Below are 22252 nucleotides of genomic sequence, written 5' to 3' on the forward strand. Positions count from 1 at the left end.
CCCGGGGGACTTATAAGAGGGATGGAGGCTTGGCGGGGGGCCTGGCCTGACCTGGGGTCACAGGCACAGAGCCTGGGGACTCGAGGTGCATATTCGCAACCCCCTTGGGAACGTCTCAGACTCCCACCACCCTGAGGGCCCTGAGCCAGATGGCCAGGGGCGACCATCGGCCACCACTCATGTGAATGGCACCCCCTTTAGAGGTCCCCTCAGAAGCTCAGCAGAAGTGCAGTGGACACTCAGTTCTGCCATTTTCTGGGTCAACGATGTCACCATCCCTCTCGTCCTCATCTGTAAAGGGGACGCCATTATCTATCAAAGGACCTCTGTCGGTCCTGGTCATAGGTAAGGCTGGGAATCCAAAGTGAACGTGTGAAATACAGGGGGTGTGGGGCTCAAGCTGGGCCCTCCCTGAGCCTGCCCAGGGAGCCAGGAAGTCTGGGTAACCTCCCCGCCTCACAGAAACCTGCTCGCTCTCCTTCGCTTAAAGGCCTGGCTCTTGCTGTGTGGGGCCCAGACGCTGCAGGCACCCCCCTGGGAAGCCTTCCCTGCCTGCCTAGGGCAGCTGCAGCCAGCAGGATGCTTGCGGCCTTGGATTTGCGTGGCCTCCAATTGGACGGTGCTGGGCTGCCCACCACCCTATAGACTTGAGGAGCCTCCTGCAGAAGAAGTGTGCTCAGCCCCCACTAGACAGATGAAGACACTGAGGCTGGGGGTGCTCACTCGCCCCAATTCGCCCAGCTCACTGGGGAGAAAGCAGCATCCAGTGACCCCAGGCTCGGACGCCCACCCCAGGAAGAAGAAACCAGAGAGACTGGCCCCAACCAGTCGGAGCAAGCACCAGAATGGAGGAAGCAGGCCTCAGCCCTTAGTTCCTGCTGCACCTGCCTTGGGAAGTAAAGGGAAGAGAATTCTCTCGAAACACTAGGTTTCATATGGAGGAAGAGCAAACACAAAGCCTGCGGAGACCACCAGCATTCGCGGAATGACCCAAGAAGGTGATGAGTCAGCTGCCCCAAGCGGGTACTCCCCGTCCCCCCTTGCAATGCCTGATGGAGATCCCCCACCCCGGGCAGGGGTTGTTTTCACGAGTGTCCCCCACCCAAGGGGTCTGTGGTCCAGAGGGGCTAAGTGGCTGCTAGACGGCAGGGGCCAGCAGGGAATGAGGTGGTGGGAGCAGTAAGGAGAGCCCTCCTGGGCAGAAGCAAGGCTCCTCCATGGAACCCAGCCCAGGAGGCCCCTGGAAAGGGTCCTGGCCAGCACGGGTCTCTAGTTGTAAGACGGGAATGAGAACTCAGGGGGGCGGGGAAAGTGGGGTGGGCAGAGGCTACAAAGAAGTCTGGGCTCGCGCCCGTCTGTGGGGCTGAATGAGGGCAGGACGCGCACTGGTGGGTGCTAGGGTGTGGTCAGACCACCAGGGGGAGCCAGGGAGGCCCCCTCGCCTCTCAGCTCTGGGCGGGAGTCCCTGTGGGTGGGAGTTTGGGGCTGGCCTTGGGGAGGGGCCTCAGAGCCCCAGAAGGCGGCTGGCCCCTACTCACTTCCACAGCACCTCCAGCTGCAGCTTGATGGTGCCCAGCTCTGTGATGTCCACCACGATCACCTGCGGACTGGTCGTGAAGAAGTCAGTGATGTCGCACGACACTGTGCCCACCGTCAGTGAACTCAGGCCCCTCAGCTCTGTCACCTGGGGGGGACGGTGGGAGTTGTGGATGGTGTCTGCGCTGAGCCCCTGGGCACCCTGGCCCCGTCCCCCGGGCCCCACCCACCTTGATCTCGAAGTTCTCGCGCAGGGCGGGGATAAAGGCCTTCTCCTCCCCCTCCCAGGTCTGGCTGTCGTCTGACTCGATCCGGCCCTTCAGCTTCCAGCGCTGGCGGCCCAGGCGCATGAGCACCTGTGGGCACGGCCCAAGAAGGGATAGGCCAGCTGCCCCAGGTAGGCACTCCCCCTTGCCCCCTGCCTGGGGGCCCTCCCTGCTGGCCAGGCGGGGGTGGAGACAGAAACCCAGCCGGGACCCTGGGTCCCAGCAGCTCCCAACCCCCAAAGGTCTGGTGGGGAACCCTGAGGCCTGACAGTGGAGGTGGCCATACCTCATACTGGTCTCCGGGACAGAGGCGTGCGTAGCCCACCAAGCCTGGAACACAGAGACGGGCTCATCTCCTCTCTGGCCTGCTCTGCCCCTGCCCCATGGACCTCAGGCCCTCACTGGGGGATCCCCTGCCCAAGTGTGGGCATCCGCTTCAGGGAGGGGTAAACCATCAGGATGGACAGTGACAGGACTGGGCCCTCACGTCCAACTCCGGGGACGGGACTCGGCTGGGGTCACGAGTCCCATGAGTGGAAACCCAAAGTTTTGCCTGGACCCCTGGGATTCTGACCAAACCCCCACCCTCAGCAGAAGTCCCAGGGCCCCCAAGAAGGCCTGAGCCCCCACCCAAACTGGCTCCTGCCCACTCGCTCTCAGCTCTGTTACCTTTCATCCTGATGTGGAACTCTCCCAGGTGAACCTCCAGGACCCCCTCGATGAGCCACATGTCCTGCAAAGCCCCACACAAGGTGGCTCACTGCCCAGCCCTGGGCCAGCTGAGGTGGGAGGAGGGGGGCACGCAGATCCTGCCAGCCAGAGGCCCGGGGGCAGAGAGGGATGCTTCCTCGGGGTCCAGCGCCACCGCGCCCCCCCCCCCCGCCACAGGCTGCCCTCTGCACCCACCTCGGTGCACTCCTGCAGGCTGCGGCCCAGCTCCTGCAGGCTCTCTCGGGAGGCGCGGCTGGGCGGGCACCTGGAGAAGGCCCTCTGCATGTTGGAGGCACCATCTCGCAGGCGGCACTGGATGCAGTAGCCCTCGTAGAGTTCATCCACCTGCGGAGGGCGCACGGGCTGCTGGGCGCTGTCCGTGCCGAGGCGCAGGGCCCCAGGCCTGCCGACCTGGCTCACCCTCCCAGACGCCACGCAGCCCTGCGCTATTGGGCTAGCCGTTCTGGGTCCCCTGCCCCGGGAATGTGAGGCCCGGGGGCAGGGACCACATTGCTCATCCACTCTGTGTCCCCAGCGCCTGGGAGCGCACAGTAAAAACCAATGACCTGGATGGGTAAATGCATCACTTCCCCTCCCCCATGCCCGACTTTTGGTGTAAAACGGGGGAGGTGGGTTTGTGACACCCTGCCCACCACTGGACCCCCAAGAGAGCAAAGCAAGGGCATATGGAAGAGCTGGGAGAGTGTGTGAAGCTTAAAGGACTCTCTGTGTGACCTTGGGCCCATCCTTGGCCCTCTCTGGGCCTCTACTCTCCCATCTCTACAATGGGATGGTTGGACTCAGCCTTCTCGCCCTATAAGATGGGGCATGGGGTCTTTCCATCTAAACCCCACACTCCTGGGGAGCCCAGCGGCATCCCCCTCCCCGACTCCCGTCTCAGGGCCAAGCCCCTGGAGTCCCTGCTCCTCCTCAGACTCTCCCCTGCCAACCCAGTGGAGGTCCGGCAAGCCCCAGCCCCACCCTGTGACCTCCAGGAGGCAGGCTGACCTTGCTGATGTGAAACTCCATCTTCCGGATGTGCCTTTCCACAGAGCGCATTTGCTTCTCCCGGAAAAAGAGGAGGTGCTTTAAAAGTAGCCTGGGCCACCCCCCAGCCCCTAGCCCCTGCCCCCGACCCAGGTCTTAACACACAGAACTGGGCTCGAAGCCAGGCCCGCCCCTCACCATCCTCGAGGAAGGCTCATCATCGAACCTGCTTCCCCATTTGTAAAATAGGGAGGAAACCCAGGTATCCGTCCTGCAGGATGGCCCAAGGGACGAAACGGGAGCAACAACATGGGCCCAGGCCTGGCCCACCTTGCTCACAGCCCTGTAGACAGAAAGTCTCGCTCACCTTGTCCAGGTCATAATAGAAAGCCTGTGGGGGAGAAAAATAGGGGGAAGGACAGGATGTTAGGGTGCCAGGTGCCCCGCCAAGACCCATGAGGCTACACCGCAGGGGCACCTGAATTCAGATGACAGAAGGCCAGCGCGCACTCCCACCTCTGCGGCCTACAGTCATCAGTGGCCTGTCCAGAGCCCGGGGGAAGAGTGATAAACACACACGCTTTGGGTGATGCAGGTCTCGGCCTGGCTCTATTTCCCAGCTGTGTGTACCAGGCCAGTTACTCAACGTCTCTGAGCCTCCATGTCCTCATGTAAAATGGGGTGGCCATAGCACATAGCACCCAGCCCATACGGTTGCCATGAAGAGTAAAGGACACAGTAAGCCTTTGACAAAATGGGGACCGTTGCGGTCTGATTGTTTAAGGGGTGATTTCGGCCATGGCCAGAAGAACTGAGGGAGGGCACCCCCACCCCGGGGCGGGGGTTCAGCCTTGGGGAAATGCAAATCCAGATCGATCCAGCCACACCAGGGTCCAGGGGGTGGCCAACAGAAAGAACCTGTCAACTGAGCAGATCTTCGCATAAAGGGCCAGATGGTGAATACTTCTGGCCTTGGGGGCCGCGTGGTCTCTGCCATGTGGTCTGCACACAGCGGCACACGACACGTCAGTGTGGCCGCGGCCACATGCAGATAAACTCTATTTCCAAACAGGCCCTCTTTTAAGCTTACATCACCCTGCCTGACCCGGGAGGATTTTCCACAAGGTCAGAGATTCACTAGAGAGAGAAAGCAAGACTCGGGACACTGGGTAAGTTGCGACTTCATCTTTGTAAGACAACTGTTGACCAAAATCTTCTCTACGCGTTCATGTGTTTGTGTGACTATGTGATCAGGGAGAAAAATATGGAAAGAGAAATCCTAGATTGTCCTCAGGGGTTAAACAGGGTGGGACACCGAAGACTGGGGAGGAAGGGGTGTCAAGCAAAAGGAAAGGTGGGTTAAATCCCCCCAAAAGTGTGTGTTTTCCCACGTAGGCATTTACGAGAAACTGTATGTGTGCGCTTATGAAATTAAGACTCCATGTAAGCTATAGAGAAATAGGAAAGTTCTCAAGGCTTTGGGAGGAAAAGTAACTGCTAACTGCGCAGGAAGCTGAGAAGCAGCAGTGTCCGGTGAGGCAGGACCCCAGGTCCCCAGCGTGGCCACGCCTTTCCTTGCCTCAGTGTGCCCGCCCATGAAATGGGAACAGCTAGAATGGAGGAGCCTTTATACACTTGCCTAGCTTACAGTTACTTCTAGAGCCAGAGAGTGAGTGGAGGTGGACTGCTGGACCTTGAGGCGGGGAGGAGGGGGAGGGAGAGTGGAAGCTTCCTAACCACCTGTGAGGTTAAATCCCTCAGGGGCCAAGTGAGTTGGGATCATCGGAAAATAAAGACAGTCTATTCCTTAGGCCTCTGAGCCGCGAGACTGAGCTTTATCCCGCGTGCGAGGCAGGCGCACCCCACCAAGGCTGCTCAGGCGGGGAGGGACAGGGAGAGGTCTCACCAGCCTCGAATTCCTGCGGGTGTCCTTGTGGCGACCTGACAGGTAATCCAGCTCGGCCTGCTGGATGCACAGATACTCCCTGTGAGGAGAACGAGGAAGAGGGGTTGGCCAAGGAACAAGAAGACGGAAAGAAACGGCCAGGGGACCAGTGTTCTGGAGCAGAGGCGGCCACAGCTGCCACAGCAGGAACGGCGGTGGTTCTCGGCCCGCTCAGCGGCCAGACGGCAGAGCCATCCCACCCACCGGCAGTCTGGCCCCGGCTCGCTCAGCCCCCAGACCCCACACGCTGCGGGCTGTGTGCCCAGGGCTGTGCAAGATGAGAAATCTCTCCATCAGTTCACAAAACAGCCACACAAACAGGTTCCACGGTTATTATACCCATTTTAGAGCTGGGCAAACTGACCCTCAAAATGGGCAAGGAAACTCAGCCCAGAGTCACAGCAGGGAAGAGGCTGAACCCAGATCTGAAACCAGGCAGTGGCCTCCAGAGGCCACTCTTTTCGCCCCAGCCCATGGGGAGGTCAGCAAGAGCACACCCCCCTCACCGACAAAGGCAGGCCATCCTGGTGTCAGCATGTTTAGGACCAAGGACCAGAGAGGGGCCGGAAGACCCATTCTGGGAAGCACAGAGAAAGCTGTGGGCCTGGAGGGGACATTTCATGATCTTTTCCAGCCAAAGAGCCTTAGACATGAAACCTGAGGTCTGGACTTGGGGGGCAGGGGTGAGGGCCCATCCTGCTTCATCATAGATTTACTGGACCACCCAGGAAGGGGACTCACCCTCTCTGGGCCCACTTACACCACCATCTGCCAGGCCATTGCTCACTTAGGGGTTGGGCTCTCCAGGACGAAGGGGATGCTATTGAGTGAACCCAGACGAGTCCCAAATGTGTGGTCCTTATAGGAATCCAGACGCAGTCCTGGGAGATGAGCCCCTTGAAGACAGGCTCCAGGCACACGCCCCCCGCTCCCACTCTGCGCCAGCGCTGGGCCAGACGTGCAGTGTGCATCACGGGCGGAAGCCGATGGATGCCCCCTGGGTGGGGAGTCGGGACGTGGCAAGTGGGGGCGGTAACATTTACCCTTAACCCCGGTACGGGGCGGGGGGAGGGGAACAGGGGGCAGGTGGGCACCAGCCCTGGAGCCCCACTTCCTGCTTCCTGGCTGTGGGGACCCTGGACAAGTTGCTTCCCATCCTTGGGACTCAGTTTCCTCTACCGAGGAGAGGAGGCGGTTAGGAGATTCTCTGACAACATTCTTCAGGGATTCAAGGATGCGATGTGTGTAAAGCCCCGAACGAGCTATAGCTGCTGCTGTCATTGGTATTAATTAGTGAGGAACAAAGAGCAGGATCACAAGAGGCGGAGGGCAGGACAGGCATCCCAGCAGGAAGGAACAGCGTCCGATTCAGAAGGTGTGCATGTGTGCTGAACTAGGGACGTGGCCGAATGGCAGCCTGCGGATGCTCCCCACTGCCCAGGAGCCGCTCAGCAAGAGCCAAGGTGCAGGCGTATAAAGGAAGATGGCACATTCGGGGTACCAGTGAGGATGGGGAGTGAATAATAGAAGAAAAGTCTAGAAAGGTGGAAGGTCAGAAAGGACCCTGAATGCCCTCCCAAGGGTGGGCGAGAGCCATGGGAGAGACTTGAACAGAGTGGGGGCGGCAGGTGCAGAAGGGGTGGGTGGGGACGGGGCTGGGACTGCAGCAAGGTGCCTGCTGGGAGCGAGGAGGCCCCCTGAACTGGGTGTCTGGGGTTGAGGGACATGGAGGGGCTACTGGTAGGGGCCCCTCCCTCCATGCGGCTTACTCATGGGGCAACACTGAGCTTAAGCCAGAGTCCTGACCTCTTCCGTGAACCTCAGGTGTGTGCCCTGACTCCCTCCTTTCATCTTCCTCTTCGCCCCCAACCCCTCCCTCAATAAATCCTGTCTGTCTCGCTGTCAAAACGTATCCTGAAACTGACCCTGTCCCCTGACCACCCAGCTGCCACCTGGCCAAATCCACCATCACCTCCCACCTGGGCCCTTGCGGCCACCTTCTCACCGGCCTCCCCCCACTTCTGCCCTGGCCCCCCGCAGTCCATTCTCCACATACAGCCAGAAGGATCTCATTAAAACCAAACTCGGATCATCCTTCCCCCAGGTGGAACGCTCCATGGCTCCCAGCTCCCCCAGAGTGAATACCATGTGTTCACAAGGACCCATATCATCTGGTCCCCATTGTCCCCCAGACCTCCTCACCCCTCCCTCTCTTGGCTCCCAAGCTGGTCTGCTCACTCCGCCCCTAATCCTCTAATCATGCTCCTGCCCCAGGGCCTTTGCATGTGTGGCTTCCTTGGCCTAGAATGTTCTTTTTCCATTATCTGCTGGGCTCACTCCTTCACCCCTTCAGGCTTTTGCTCAAATGTCACCTTCTTAATGAGAACTTCTTTAAAACCCCTTATTTAAAATCAGCCCCACGCCTTCTTACCCTGATTTATGTACCACCACCTGACTCACTCTGTATGTTGTTTATTGTCTGTCTGTCTCCCATTAGGAAGCTCCACGGGGCCAGGGATTTCTGTGTGTTGCTCACTCCCACACCCTGTGCCTAGCGCTTCATAAGCCCTCAATCAAAAGATCTGGAGTGAGTGACTGAATCTTCCCATCCTGGCCTCTGCCCAGCTACCCAGTCCAGCTCTCCTTCACTCAGACCCAGCCACCCTGGCCACCTGTCCTACACGCTCCTACCTCGGGGCCTTTGCCTGTGCTCTTCCCTCTGCCTGGGACACTTATCTCCCAGAGGCCAGCACGACCAGCCGGATCTCGGAAGGGGAGTCTCCCCGGTCACCCTGTGTGATGGGCTTCCGGGCGCTGCCCCGCCGTCACCTTCACTGCACTAAGGCCGGTGGGAATTACGTTATTGACCGTGTCACCCCCTCAGCGCTGTGTCCCCTCCACGCCATAAGCGCCATGAGACCAGGGTCCTCCGGCAGCCTGCACTGTGTCCCTAGCGCCCAAGGACAGGCCCGAGCGTGGGGCTGCCCCCAGGACATGCTTGTGGGCGAAATGAATAAGCAGGAGCTAGCTCCCTGTGGGGCCTCTCGCAGACGAGACCCAGCCACGGTCTTCAGGGACCGGCCGAGAGGAGAAGCAGGCCGGAACGGAGGACGAGCATTTTAAGGGCAACAAATGGGGTCCTTACTTGAGGCCTCTCTTGAGTGCTTCAAAGATCTTCTTCACTTGCTGCGGCTTGGGGTCCGGGCAGACAGACCCCTTCCGCAGCGTGCCGTACATCTTGGAGGATTTTGCAGGCATTCGAGACCTCACCGAGTTCCCATGGATGGACTTTCTGTGAGGAGGAAGGAGGGTCAGAGCAGGGATCTTGGCCAAAGCCCTCCCCGGGGGCAGGCACTTTGGGATCAATGGTCAAACCCCAGGCTGTCAGGAGGCCGGGCTGAGTCCCACCCCATCGCCACCAAGCCGTGTGGTCTCAGGCAAGTTGCCAAGACCCTCCGGGCCTCAGTTTCCTCATCTGCAAAATGAGGGCTTGCATTTGAAGATTAAAGAAAGATGAAGAAGAACCTGACATGAGAAATTAACACAGTGAGAAGTACATTCAAGCAGCCCAAAGGCCAAAGCTTTCTGCTCAGTGTGCTCTGTCTATACAGGCAAACAAGCCCGGAGGCCAGATCGAACCCCGGGCACCTGTTGGCTTTGTCTGCCCAGGATCCATGCCCCTCTGTCTGGAAATAGCACCTCAGTTGTCCTCTGGGGCACCTTCCCAGCTCTGCTCTTTATGCATGTTGTTTGGAGGGAGGTAGCCTGACAAATCACCACACAGGCACGCACGCACACACGCACACGCATACGCATACGCATACACAGGCATTCTGAGGCAAACATATGTCCCAGGCCTGGGTTAGTCCACAGACTCCACTCCCCTGCCTCAGGGAGAGGCATGGGACACAAATCTGGCCAGTAACCCTGACTGGATTTTGGTTCCAAAGTCACAGGCAGGAAAAGAGTTCTTTCTTCTGGCATTGCCATTCTGGGGGAACCTACACATGGAACTGCCCGCCACGTCCTTTGCATCGTGTCAGGAGAATGAAACCAGCGCAGGGAGAAGTGGGTGGAGGCAGGCCAAATCCACACAACGATGAGTTCCTGGATCTAGCTATGCCTGAAGCCAGCCCTGCCCATGGAATTTCAGTTACAGGAGCCAGCTGGTTCTCCCTTTTGCTTAAGCCTGTTGGAGTTGGGGGCGTGGACTGAATGATCCTAAGAACTGATGTCTCCTAGCAGTGACAGCTGTCTCTCAGCCCTTGAGGGATACACCCACGTTTCAGGAGTGACTGCAGTCGTACAGGGTGAGGGTCCCCTCGTCCCAGTACGGGGGCTGGCTTCATTGGCGTCTGAGCCCCTTCTAGAGCCCTCTGATCCTATGCCTTGTCCGGTAGGTGCAAGAGCAGGGCGGCTGACACACTCACCACCAGGTGGGCTTCAGCCCATCCTCTAAAGGCTCAGTCTCTAAAGACACTGTTTCCCAGATGCCCCTGCAACAGGTGCGGCTTCACGACTCCCTTCTCACAGAAGAAACAAGGGCGGAAATGACACTCAAAGTAACATCTGGGTCAGTTTCTTAAAGGAGCCGCTAGCCTTTCTAAGTTCGGGGGTGGGGGGAAGGGAGAAGAGAGAGAAGAGAGAGGTGCAGGGGAGGGGGAGGAGGAGAGGGAGAGAGAAAGGTGGGGGGAGCATGCACAAAGTCGGAGGCGGGGAGGGGTGCAGAGGAGAAAAATCAGTCTTATTTAAGTGCCTGTAATTGGGGGAGTTTCTTTGTCAAAGGAACTTCGCCTCTACACTAATGCACAAACCGAGCCCCAGTTACTTCACTGTTAAATGGGAAAACAACAGACCCTAAATCAGAGAGAGGTGCTGAGAATTCTGTTAGACATCAGGTCTGACATTTGGCACAATGGAAGCCGTCCGTGCTTGATACGTGTTTGCTACTGTTACAATCAGCACATGCTAACCCTTCATTCCCTGCACCCACAGCCTGGAAAACGGTAGGTGCTCAGTAAAGAGTGAGCTGAACAGGACGAGGGAAATACAGCATGACGCGGGGACTAGAGAGCAGAGATGTCCGGGAACCCAAGGTGCTCAGCTGGACCTCAAAGGAAGAGCAGGACAAGGGGTCAACCCTAGAACGGTGTTCCGAGTCGGGGGACAGAGTGAGCCAGGGAGGAGAGGAGGATTGGGGTCTGGAGAGCCTGGCAGGGGGCAAGCAGGACACAGCTTCGGCTCCCTCAGCAGGTCTGAGAGGAGCTCCCTGGCACCCCAGGGGGCTCAGCGGGCAGCCAGGCTGTAGATCCAGCCCAGCCAGACCCTGCACTGTCCACACACACACACACACACACACACACACACACACACACACACAGACACCTGCTGTTGACTTGAGAGAGAGGAGCCATCCCGGCCACCCCTCCGGCTGGGCTCCTCGCCACGGCTGCGCAGCCACATCACAAACCAACATGCTCGCAACAGAGATGCCAGGCCCTGCCTGGATACTGCAGCAAGGAAGGATCTGGGAGGATCGGGGGCCTTGCCAACCTGGGAGCCTGTACTGTGTCCTGAGACACAAGCTCCTGGTCAGCCACCCATGTTCCAATCCCAGCCCGAAGTCACAGGTACTTAACGTACCGGAGCCTCAGTTTCCCGATTTGTAAAAAGAACGGACCCCATGACGCAGTCATGAGACAGTCATTCATTCAACAGATGTTTACTGAGCACTAACTGCACACCAAGCAGCACTCTAGGGGCTGGAGGTAAAACAGTGACCAAAACAGACAAAGCCCATGTCCTTGTGAGCTGCCAGGCCAGCTGGGGTGGGGGTAGGGGTGGGGGTGGGGGGGAAGCACGGGACGGCCAGCACGGGCTCTGGAGCTAGATGCCAGGGTCTCTATGGAAACCCCACTTACAAGCTGTGTGACCCTGGCTAAGTTATTGAACCTCTCTGTGACTCAGTTTTCTCTTCTGTAAAGTGGGCACCAGGGAAAGGGCTGCTACAGGAGAGTTGCGTGAGTTAACAAATGGAAAGGGCTTTGAGTAGTGCCCGGCAAAGGGTAAGTGCTGTATACCTGTCGGAGTTAAATAAGACAATAAACATCAGATAGTTCTTAGTGCCAAGGGCAAAAATAAAAGCAGGATGCTAAGTTTACATGGGGGTGAACAGGGAAGGCCCCTCCAATCAGCACTGGGCACAAAGCCTGGTCCATCAGCACTGCTCATCCCTTACCTGCTTTTGCTGTTATTCGTACGTTATATGTCAAGGTACACTTTGGGAGGCCCTCGAGGGGGCTCTGCTCCCTCCTCCCTCGCCCTGCCTGAGGCCACATCACCCACCTCTTGGAACAGGCCCTCCACAAAGCTGACATCCCCGGACTGGCAGAGACTCGCGGGGCTGCAGGCTTCAGGGAGGTGGGTTTCAGACCGGCTAGGGGCCCTGGCCGGCGGGCAGGCGGGGAGGCAGGCGGGGTAGGCAAGCGACTTTGAAGTGGGGCTGCAGGAGCCCTGCTCACCTGCCAGCTCCCGGGGGTCCACAGTCCCCAGGAGGTGGGTGCCCTTGGCCGGGCCCCGCCGCCATCTACCTGGAGACTTCCTTACCCTCACTGCTGCAGCTGGGCCTGGCTCCCGGGGAGGCTCTGAGTTCAGGGCTCTTGTCTGAGGTTCCAGTGGGCAGGCGCGGGGCCCCGAGTGCTGGCTCAGCCAGGTGAGGCGGTGCTGTATCCTTCGGGTGGCGAAATCAGGCTGCGGGTCTGGCCCAGGGACACAGGGGCGGGGGAGGGAGCAGCCTCCGGGGGCGGATGTTCTACCAGCTCGGGGAGGACTCAGTCAATGTTAAACAGCTTCTGGCATGCCAGATGGGCACGTGTGTCACCCAGGGGCCCCTGCCCTCACATGAGGCCACCGGGACGGTCCTTCTGCCTGGGGTCGTCGGCACACACTTTGGTGCCCGGCTATTGCAGGTGCGGGATCTGGAGGCAGGCGGGGCTCGTGGCGGCCATGGGGCAATTATGGGACCAACTGCACACATTTCAGTCCAGGACCCAGTGCGCCGACGGTGTAAGCTAACCTTTCCCCCCACGTCTGGTGGCACTGGGTGGGCGGGGAGGATGTGTAACACGCACAGGGCACACGCCAAGGTTCAAGGCTCGCGTGGGCTAGCCCGTCCCTACACGTGGCTGCACCCCTAACTGCTCCTCTTTCTCCAGGCTCCTCTCCTTGAAAATCAAAGGCTCCTGCTCAGTTTTCACCCCCACGTGTCCCAGCCATCCCAACAGAGGAATGCCCGAGGTGGCTAGGACGGTGGCTTCTAGCTCAGAGGGTGCCCTCCTGACAGCCTGGGGGAGAGCTGACCTGGCTGAGGAGTGGCAGGAGGGGGTTAAGAGCAGCCACGCCTGTGAATGGGGGCAGAACGGAAGAGCATCGGCCTGGCCCTCTTCTTCCTCTCCCCACCTTATTACATATGGCCTTGTATTATACTACGTAATATATGTATTCGATATGGCCTTATAACAGCAATCATTCACACCTTAGTGTAAAATTTCCCCACCAGATAGATCACTTCCTCAAGTGAATTCTTTGGTTATGGAATAGAAAGCCACGGCCAGAGTCTAGGGGGTTTCAGGTGCCAGGACAGGAGTGGGGTTTAAGGACAAAAACCATCAGGGAGCCTCGATTTCCTGCTCTCCTCTCTGAGGTTGTTTTTGCCTGCCTGCCTCGGCAGTGCGGCTGTGCTTCAGCCTGGTTGGACTACCTGAGAAATAAGGCCAGAAGGTTAGGTCTGAAACCCAATCTAGGCTGTCCAGCCACAGAGCCAAGGGTCCAGACTCCTGGGAGTTGGACGGAGACAGGAAGTTAAAAATAGATGTGCTGCTTCCCTGTCCTGGTGGGCAGCTTCTTCCTCACCCATGGACAAGGTGGGCCGAAGAGACTGAGGCCAGATGGTGGTCACTCAGGGACCTCAGAACCCACCCAGGCTGGGAGGTCTCCAGAATTCCCCGAGCGGGAGATTCTCCAGGAGGAGCCCCCAGGAGAGGTCCGGCCATCAGGGTCATCTTTCTCGAACCAAGATGCAGACTTTGCCGGACGTGATCTTGTCCTTGCTGATGGCCAATGAGGCCTCGTGGGACAGGGTCCGATCCCCTCTGGCCTCTTCCCACCCAGAGTGCTGACCCAAGAAATCCCGGAATGGAGCAGCAAGAGGCTAGGGGCCCACCTTGGGACATTATCTGGGCAGAGCTCCGGACTGGGGCCTGCGGGAACATTCCGATGGATGCAGGAAATCCAGAGGCCCCCAAAGGCCCAGCGGGAGGAGAGATGCAGGCAGGACCAGGCACAGAATTCAAGAGACCCAGTGCAAAAGAAAATGAGGGGACTTTGATTTCAAAACACATTAAGGATTTCGAGATGGCAACGGCAGAGCATTACATCTGAGCACGGGGCCCTGGTGAGCACACACGTGGCACACTCGTGCAGCTGGACTTGGCTGCAGGGTCTGTGGAACAGCCCCCCCACCCGCCCGATACTGCAGGAACGAAGTCCCCACTAATTCTGGGTGAATTAGAGAAAGGCCCCCGCCAGGTGGACCGGCTGCACACCAGGGCCCACACCTTGGGAGGGTTACATGGCTGGATGACCCCCTCGGCTGGGTGACCCGCACAACTGTCCTTAGCAGCCCTGATTACAGACCCCATGGGGTGGGGGCCCCGATGGAGCCCAGCAGAGGCTGCTGGGGAGTGGTTCCATCAAGGAACGTCATCATTCCCTGGCCCGTTTACGTAGCCCCTCTCAGCAGCACTTATGGAGTGCCTACTGTATGCCTTCCACACAGTGGCATCCACACTTTCTCCTCTTGGAGGCTGGGAGTTGGTGGGGGGGGGGCCCTGGGCACTCTCTCCCTCTGGGAATTTCCATTTCTGGTGCTTCAGCCCTTTCGGAGGCTCCCCTTGCACTAAAGATGTCCTCACTGTCTCCCACAAGGCCCTGCAGACTTCCCTCTCTCCTCCTATCCCACAAGACAGCCACACACCCACTTTCTGTGCCTCAAAGCTCATCCGCACCTCAGGACCTTTGCGCTGGCAGCCTCCTCCACCTGAAAGACTTCCCCAGCCTCACCCACTGTCTGCACAAAATAGGCAACTTTTCTCTCTGGCCTTAAACGTGCCACTGCCTCATTGAGAGCCTCCTCTGAGACCCCTGCTGCCCTCCCACAGCCCCCCGTTTTAATTCACTCACCGCATTTGCCACCTGCTGAATCCATCCTGATTACGGTTGGCTTCTTGTTCGCTGCCCTGACAGGAGGGCAGGCCCTGGGTCTGTCCCCAGAGCCTGGAAGCCGGCCTGGGCCAAGTAGGTGCTCCATAAATATTTGTGTAATGAATTAGGGATTCCTAAGGGTGCGTCCAACTGGGACACTCCAGGATTTTGGCCCTGAGACGCCTCTCCCCCACCAGGCACGTGCTGGAACTGAGCAGCCGAGAGATGAGTGGGCGTCCGGGAGAGCCTGACCTCAGGGGCCAGGTATCACTGGGGATGGAGAGGGCAGCTGTGGAACCCCAGGGAGGAGCCATAGTCTGGGGCTCAGGTGGTCCACTCCAGGACATGGCAGTGAAGCCAAGGCTCGAAGGAGATTAAGCAGCAGCTGGCCAGGTAAACAGGAGTGGGAAGAGGGGCCCAGGTGGAGGGCACTGCCTGCACTAAGGCCTGGAGGGGAGAGAGGTCAATGTGGCAAAAGCAGAGGATTTAAAAGGAGGGTGGCCAGCCGGATCACGGGGAGCCGTTTGTTAGGCCACGCGATGGGACTGGATTGTAGTCTGGGTGGATGGGAACCTGTGGAGGGCTGCAGGCAGGAGAGGGCTATGATGAGATTTGGTTGTTGACTGACTCCCTGACCAACCAGGTTCGGAGCCCCGCTTGGCTGGGAGTCCTGCCTGTTACCACATTGGCTCGGACAGGCAGATATTTGGGTCCCTCGGGATGCCTGAAGGATGGCCCCACAGGCCTGCTAGCCGGCAGACAGCACCCCGAGGCTTGCACGGTGCCTGATAGGAAGCCCAGGACCAGGTGGCGGCCCCAGGAGTGGAAATGAACCTTTCTCCTGGGGATTACCTGCAGCTAGAGGGAACACATGGAGAGCCACGAACTCGTGTCTGGAGGGTCCAGACTGACCCCAGGCCCATCTCTGCAGAGGCTGCTCCTCTTCCTTTGAAAATTCCCCTCAAGCCCCTGCCGTGTACCAGCATGTGTTGGCTGCTTGCTATGTGTCACCCCATTGTACTCTCATGACAGCTCTGTGGGGGAGGGACACTCATGATCCCCATTTCAGATGAGGAAACCGAGACTCAGGGGTGAAGTCACCGGCCCCAGGTCACAGAGCTGGGATAGGTGGCCCCGCGTCCCATCCTGTCAAACAGGAAGAACATTCCATCCTAACCCCGCCCCCAGGAGACTAAGTTCCAGTTCTGAACCCGGCTTGCTGTGTGACCTTGGGTGAGCAGCTCCACCTCTCTCAGCCTGCTTTCTGATCTGCCAGGTGGGCCTGATAAGCTCAGGCAGAGCGGACTTACAGGACCAACTGAGATGATACCCATTCGGGTCTCAAGGAAATTACAGGTTTCTCCCAGCACCCGGTGTCACACACGTACGTACGCGCGCACGCGCACGGTGCTGGGCTGCAGGCCTGCCAGGAGAGCGAGCCTCGGGGTCACAGGCGGCAGAAGACCAACCAGCCCCGCACCCTCCACCGGGGCAGAACTTACGCGATCCTCCGGCTCTGCGCGCTGCTGAAGCCCGCGAAGGAGGCGCTCCGGCCCACGACCCCCACGGCCCCCGCGTCCCCAGAGGACAGGAACCGCAGCCTCACCGACATGGCCGTCACCTCTACGGGGAGAGGACAGGAGAGTCAGCCTCGCACGGCCACCTGGTGAGTGCTGCCCGCGGCTGGCCCCCCTCCACCACGGCCCCAAGGTCCTTACAAAAGCTGCAGAGAGGGGGCGGCTGGTCCTGTCCCCAGCTGACGGAGGAGAGAACTGAGGCTCAGTGAGGTTAGGGAACCTGCCTGGGGCCAGTGGGAGGAGCGAGATTCGAACCCAGGTCTCCCTACTCTGCGCTCAGGTCCTTAATGCCTGAGCAATACTGAGCTGTCCAGCAGGGGGGAGTCTGCTCCTCCTGAAACCCGCCGCCCTCTCAGCTGCTACTCCTCTCTGCCCGTAACCCTCACCTCCCCTTCCACAAACCCTCACTGAGTGCTATGTGCCAAACACAGTGCTGGAGACAGGCACTGAGCAACACAGGCAAAGCCCTTACCTCCAGGGCTCCCAGTCTGGCAGGGAGGCTGATGAGCTACCAGTTAGAGTAGGAAGTCTCTAGCAAAGTGACAGGGGAGCCCAGGGGGTACCTGACCTCGCCATGGAGGAGGGGACCAAGTACTGAGAAGGAAAGACTGAGACGAAGGGGAGGGGAGGGAAGGGTATCTGAGGCAGGGGGAACAGCATGGGCAAAGGCCTGGGGGTGCAGAGGACATGGTGTCTTCCAGAAACAAAGCAGTACAGTGGGTTGGGGCGTGACTCCAGGCGAGGCTGGAGAGGCCAGCCGAGTGCAGGTCATGGGGGGGGCCGTGGTAACCCCAGGGAACGGCTTGGCCTTGCAGTTGGGCCAGGGTGATTGGGAGCCACGAGAGGGTTTTGAGCAGGGGTTGACAAAGCCCAGCTCCCAGGAGGCCAGGCTGCAGGCATCCCAGGCCTCCAGAACCCCCAGCTCCATTGCCCCGTCTCTGACCCAGGCAGCAGTGAGGCCGGCCTAGAACCCTGGCTGTCTTGTCTTTTTTCCAAACCACCTCTAGGTTCCCTTGGGAATGTTGCCCAGTGTCTTCCAGCACCCAGTGAGCGGAAATTCTCCGTATCTAACCTAAATCTCTGCAGCTACAGTTTCATACCCTGCTCCTCAGCCAGTGTGGAGTCAGTCCAAGGATTCCGGGGACCCTACTGCCCAAGCTACACCCATAAACAAGCTCCAGGCACCACCTCCCTCGACCTGCATCCCAACATCCCTTCCCCGGCCAGCTGAGTCCAGCGGCCAGGCCTTGGCTTATACTGGGGCCTCTCCCCCTGGAATAACGTTCCCTTTCGAGCCACATCTGTCCAGTGTCCCATCCTGCATTTTGCATGTGGTCAGCCCCTGCCATAGGCCCCAAAGCCCCCCTGGCAGATCTTTGCGGCCCCCACGGGCCTCCTCCTCCCCCCATACGTCTTCCCACCCACCCCGTGTGTGCTGTACGTAGGCGAGCGCTGGAAACAAACAAACAAACAAAAACCCAGGCCCGAGCTCAAATCCCAGCTGTGTGCCACTCACTGAGGCTCTGGGCCTCAGTGGTCACAGCTGCAGAGCGGGAAGTCGGAAAAGGACCCGGGAGACAAGGTGCGGAGGGCACACAATGCGAAGGGGATGCTCGGGAAGAGTTGGTTGTCTCAGTGTGGTTGGCTGACCGGGGCTGCAGCTCTGGAGGTGACCGCAGACGCAGATGAGCCCGGTGAGCGCCCTCCAGCCCTGGCGGGGCAGGCAAGCTGGCGAGCGTTTGCTGAGCACCCACTGTGTGGCAAGCCCCAGCGCCCGGGACCGTCACATGCTGTTTGTGGGTCTGTGAACACCAGCCCTGTTGGGAGCCGTTATCTACCCAGCGCTCGTTGTGAGGCCGACCCTGCGTGAAACGCCTTATGGAAATTATCTTATTAAATCTCCACAACCCCTGAGGTGTAGGAGCTGTTGTTGACCTACGCTGACAGACGAGGAACTGAGGCCCAGAGAGGGGACGAGACTGGCCCAGGAAGCCAGCGTGGAAGCGGCAGAGACACATGTGGAAGCTGAATGTGACGGCTTGTGGATGCCACCGCTCCTTCCTGTGCGCGGTCAGGCGTCCCCCCTCTAGGAGATGCCCCAGCCCCACAGGGAGGTCCCCACTGTCCCCACCTGGGCTGGGCTGCTGTCAGCCTGGGCCAGCTCACAAGCGTCCATTGGTAGCTTGAAATCAGCCACGGCAGGAATATTTGCACCCTGGCTGTTGGCAGGTGCTACAGATTCGGTTTTGGGGGTTCCCCGCCCCCTGCAGGTTGTTAAACATTTATCAGCATACCATTGCCCCACGACTATCAGTACGAGCTCAGGGTGGCACTGGGAACCTTCTCAAATTCTTGAGAGCCCCCCAGCCAAGCAGGGCAAGGGAATGAGGGGGGGGAGCAGGGAGGGAGATCGCCAAGGTCACTGGTTGGGGCGAACACTCTGGCACCAGCCCAGGGGCTGGGGGGCTGGAAAGCCCTTCCCCAACCCTCCCTGCTCCACTAGCTACAGTGGACGGCGAATGGTGACTTCCCTGTCTCCCCCAGTGGACAGAGAGCAACTTGCCGGCGGGGCTGGAGTGTTCCCTGGTGCTTGGAAGATTCACAGCACAACCTCATGGGCCCAGAGAACAAGGCCTGACAGGCTGGGGCTGCTGGCCCCCCTGGACCAGGCTGCGGCCCCCTGGTGCCAGATCAGCAGAAGGATAAGGGCAGGAATTTCCACTAAGTGCTAGACAGACGCCAAGGCAAGGGCGGACAAACATTTTCTGTAAAGGACCAGATACTAAAGTTTTTGGCTTTGCAGGCCATATACTCTTTGCCACAACTACTCAGCTCTCTTGTTCTAGAGCAAAAGTATCCACAGACATTACGTAAATGACCAGCATGGCTACGTTCTCATGCAACGGGACTTACAAGAGCTGCAGCTCGCGCTGAATGACCCCTGGGTGGCCAGCACTCTGCCTGCTATCTGCTCTAAGGGCGTCAGATCTCATTTAATTCTCCCAAGATTATATGAAGTAAGTACCCCTCATATCCCCATTTTACAGATAAAGAAATCGAGGCTCAGAGAGGCGAGGAAAGGACTCATCCAAGGTCACACAGGTAGGAGATGCCAGCGCTGGGATTCAGACCTGAGCATGACCCAGGCCTTAAAAGCCTGGCCCCTTCGTGCTAGGCTACTCCTGCCCCCCAGGGGCTGAGCTGAGGACATGCTCCCACCCCTGAGCTAGACCCACGCTGAAGGGGAGAGAAGGGGGCCCCAGAATGGAAGCAGGTCATGAAAGGGACCTGCCAAGCTAGAAACATAGCCAGCAGTGAGCTGGGGGTGGTCAAGAAACATCGAGCGCCATCCCCTGCGGGCTTCAGGGTGTGGGAGCCCAAGTCCCCGTGGGCCTCTTGGGACCAGCATCAGCTCCCAGTCAGCTCAGCTGCTCCAAAAGTGGGACCGGCAGCCCTCTCCCAAGGCTCTGATGGGGGCTAATCCTGGTGGTTGACCAGTTGACCTCTGCAATGTCACCCAGTTGGGTTTCTTACTGCAAAAGGATCTCCCCTCTTGTGGACTGGGGCTGGGATGGCCAGGCTGAGGCCCCCTGGAATCTCAGGAGCCTCCAGCGGGTCGCTCCGGACAAGCCCCCATGAATGTTGGTCACTTCTGACCAAGGCTCATAGTCCTGATGTTGAATCAGGGATTCAGTGGGGCACCGACCCCTCAGAACAGAGACCGGGCACCCTGGAGACCCCACTCCTCCCCCTCCCCCCCGGCGGCAGGCATTCACCCTTTTCGCCACTAGGTTGTGGGCAGGTCTAGGAGGTCCCCGGCGAGGGACACTCAGGAGGCTCAGGCCAGCTCCAGACAGCTGGCCCTCTGCAGGGCATGAGAGACAAGCCAGAGACCTCGCTGGGCCCCTGGGCAGAGGAGAGAGGCACAGAAGTCATGCAGGTCCCAAACCTTTGATGGCAGACAGGACTGCGTCTTCCCCGCACGTCCCTCGCTGCCTCTCTCTGGCCAGGCACCCCGAGCAGCGCTCACTTAGGCGGATGGCTCGGACACAGCTGGTGAGTGCGGCCGGGGCACGACAGCTGGAGGGGCTTGTCACCCAGTCGGCTGCTCCCCAGACACTGGCCCCGGGCGTCCTGGGCCTCCGCCCCCGAGGCGCGGCTGGAGGGAGCCCGAGCCCACTCCGCTAAATCCGTCCAGCTCACCGCTGGCCAGCCGCCGCCCGCCAGCCCAGGGAACCTACAATTTCACCTCATTTGGAGGTGATGCTTCTAAATTTAACGGCGTGGGCTCTCAGGGCTGGGTGGCTTTTATGCCTGAGTCCCTCACTTAGGGCTCTTTTATATCCGCTCAAATGCCAGGCAGGGCTTTGTTTGCTTATAGGAGTTTCCAAAATAGACCGTTTGGTTTAGCATGAAAGGAAATGGCAAAATAGCCCAGGGTGAGGAATGTTGAGTTTATACCTAAGACGGATGGGCGGCCGGAGGAGGCCGCTCTGGGAACCAGACTGTCTGTGCCCGATGGAGGCCAACTCCCTCATTTCACCGTGAGCTCTCCCAGAGTGGTCACCTGACTGGCCCGGGTGGCCCAGCGGTGAGCGGAAGGGCTGGAAGAGTCCACATTCCTCCCCCTGCCAGCACAGTCCCCAGCTCCACGGCTGCAGCCACCTCTAGGCCGTGGCCTCTCCCTCCGTGGCATGATCTTCCTGCAGGTCTCCCCTGATGCTCCCTCCCAGCTTTTAGGTCCCAGCAAAAAGGTTACATCCTCAGAGAGGCCCTCCCCCGCTCCCCCTGTTTCAGATCCTTTGGGCAACTCCTCGCCATCCCAAACTGTCTCATCAGTCTGCTTGGTAGTTGTGCGGCCCCCTTCCACGACTCCCAGCTCCACGGGGCAGGGACTTTTTGGTGTTGCTCACAGCTGTCTGTCCAGGACCTCACCAACTAGGGGGCCCCCCAGAAGTACTGGTTCATAAGTGACTGCTTGAATAAATGAACAATTGAAGGACGTCTCTTCAGAACTGTGCCTAGGATTCCTTCGCTTGATTTGTTCCTTCAACATACATCTATTGAATGCTTACTGAATGCAGGCACCGGGCATACGGCTGTGAACTAGTCCAGCGGGAGACAGGAATTAGGACATGAAGAAATGAGGCTGGACCATAACGGGGAACGAGAGGCCTGGAGAGCTGACAAGGACCCCTAACCCAGCCAAAGGAGAGTGACTGGGGAGACCCCTTGGGGGAAGCGATATGTTGAAATCTAAAGGAGGGGGGCGCCTGGGTGGCTCAGTCGTTAAGCGTCTGCCTTCGGCTCAGGTCATGATCCCGGGGTCCTGGGATCGAGCCCCACGTCGGGCTCCCTGCTCCGCGGGAAGCCTGCTTCTCCCTCTCCCGCTCCCCCTGCTTGTGTTCCCTCTCTCGCTGTGTCTCTCTCTGTCAAAATAAAATAAATAAAATCGTAAAAAAAAAAAAAAAAGAAAAGAAAGAAATCTAAAGGAGGGAGAATTGGCAGAGAGAGAGGATGGGCTGGAAGAATCTGCCAGGTGTCAGGAACAGCATGTGCAAAGGCTCAGAGGCAAAAGATAGGGTCAATTAGATGAACTTAGTTCAGTGCGTGTGGCTAGAGTATGGAGGGGCTAGTGCGGACCAAACCTTTGTGGGGGTGGGGGTTTAAGCTGCATCTGGGAGAATTAGGCAGGACAGGCCTCCAGCACCGTCTGGCTCTGGTAATGGCACCCTCTGAGTTCATTCACTTACTCAGTATGCCCCACAGCACACCTTGCCGGACAATGCTGTGTCTCAGTAGATGATGAACGAGTGCTTACTGCATGCAGGCCCTCAAACACGGCACCTCCATCCAGGGGTTGGGGGCAGTCACACTGGGGAGACCTCTACTCCTTTGGCCCAAGGTCTGTGTCTCCTGGGCTAGCACAGACCACCATTTATTGGAAAACTCAGACACCCTGAACATCC

At 58.9% G+C, this 22252-nt stretch overlaps 2 protein-coding genes across 4 annotated transcripts in view; one reads left to right on the plus strand and one right to left on the minus strand.

The window, feature by feature from the left end:
* RIPOR3 (RIPOR family member 3) overlaps nt 1–22252 on the minus strand; it is a 72978-nt gene that overhangs the window by 12546 nt on the left and 38180 nt on the right. For 2 of the 3 annotated variants that reach the window (XM_027623376.2, XM_027623374.2), the window contains 10 exons: nt 16209–16329; nt 8591–8737; nt 5407–5485; nt 3868–3891; nt 3522–3575; nt 2709–2858; nt 2472–2535; nt 2089–2132; nt 1767–1892; nt 1539–1684 (listed from right to left, as the gene is read on the minus strand). In XM_027623376.2, the coding sequence (XP_027479177.1) occupies nt 1539–1684; nt 1767–1892; nt 2089–2132; nt 2472–2535; nt 2709–2858; nt 3522–3575; nt 3868–3891; nt 5407–5485; nt 8591–8737; nt 16209–16318 (944 nt within the window). In that variant the 5' untranslated portion in view covers nt 16319–16329. Of the gene's footprint in view, nt 1–1538; nt 1685–1766; nt 1893–2088; nt 2133–2471; nt 2536–2708; nt 2859–3521; nt 3576–3867; nt 3892–5406; nt 5486–8590; nt 8738–12051; nt 12176–16208; nt 16330–22252 lie in introns of those variants that run through there. The other variant, XM_027623375.1, reaches the window with a different exon arrangement.
* On the plus strand, nt 12058–21539 carry LOC113938167. Its single transcript, XM_027623377.2, has 3 exons — nt 12058–12510; nt 19331–19385; nt 21081–21539. The coding sequence occupies exons 1-3, from the start codon at nt 12252–12254 to the stop codon at nt 21223–21225; spliced, it is 459 nt and encodes a 152-aa protein (XP_027479178.1). The 5' UTR covers nt 12058–12251; the 3' UTR covers nt 21226–21539.

Source organism: Zalophus californianus, chromosome 8 (assembly GCF_009762305.2).
Source record: "Zalophus californianus isolate mZalCal1 chromosome 8, mZalCal1.pri.v2, whole genome shotgun sequence".
Lineage (NCBI taxonomy): Eukaryota > Metazoa > Chordata > Mammalia > Carnivora > Otariidae > Zalophus > Zalophus californianus.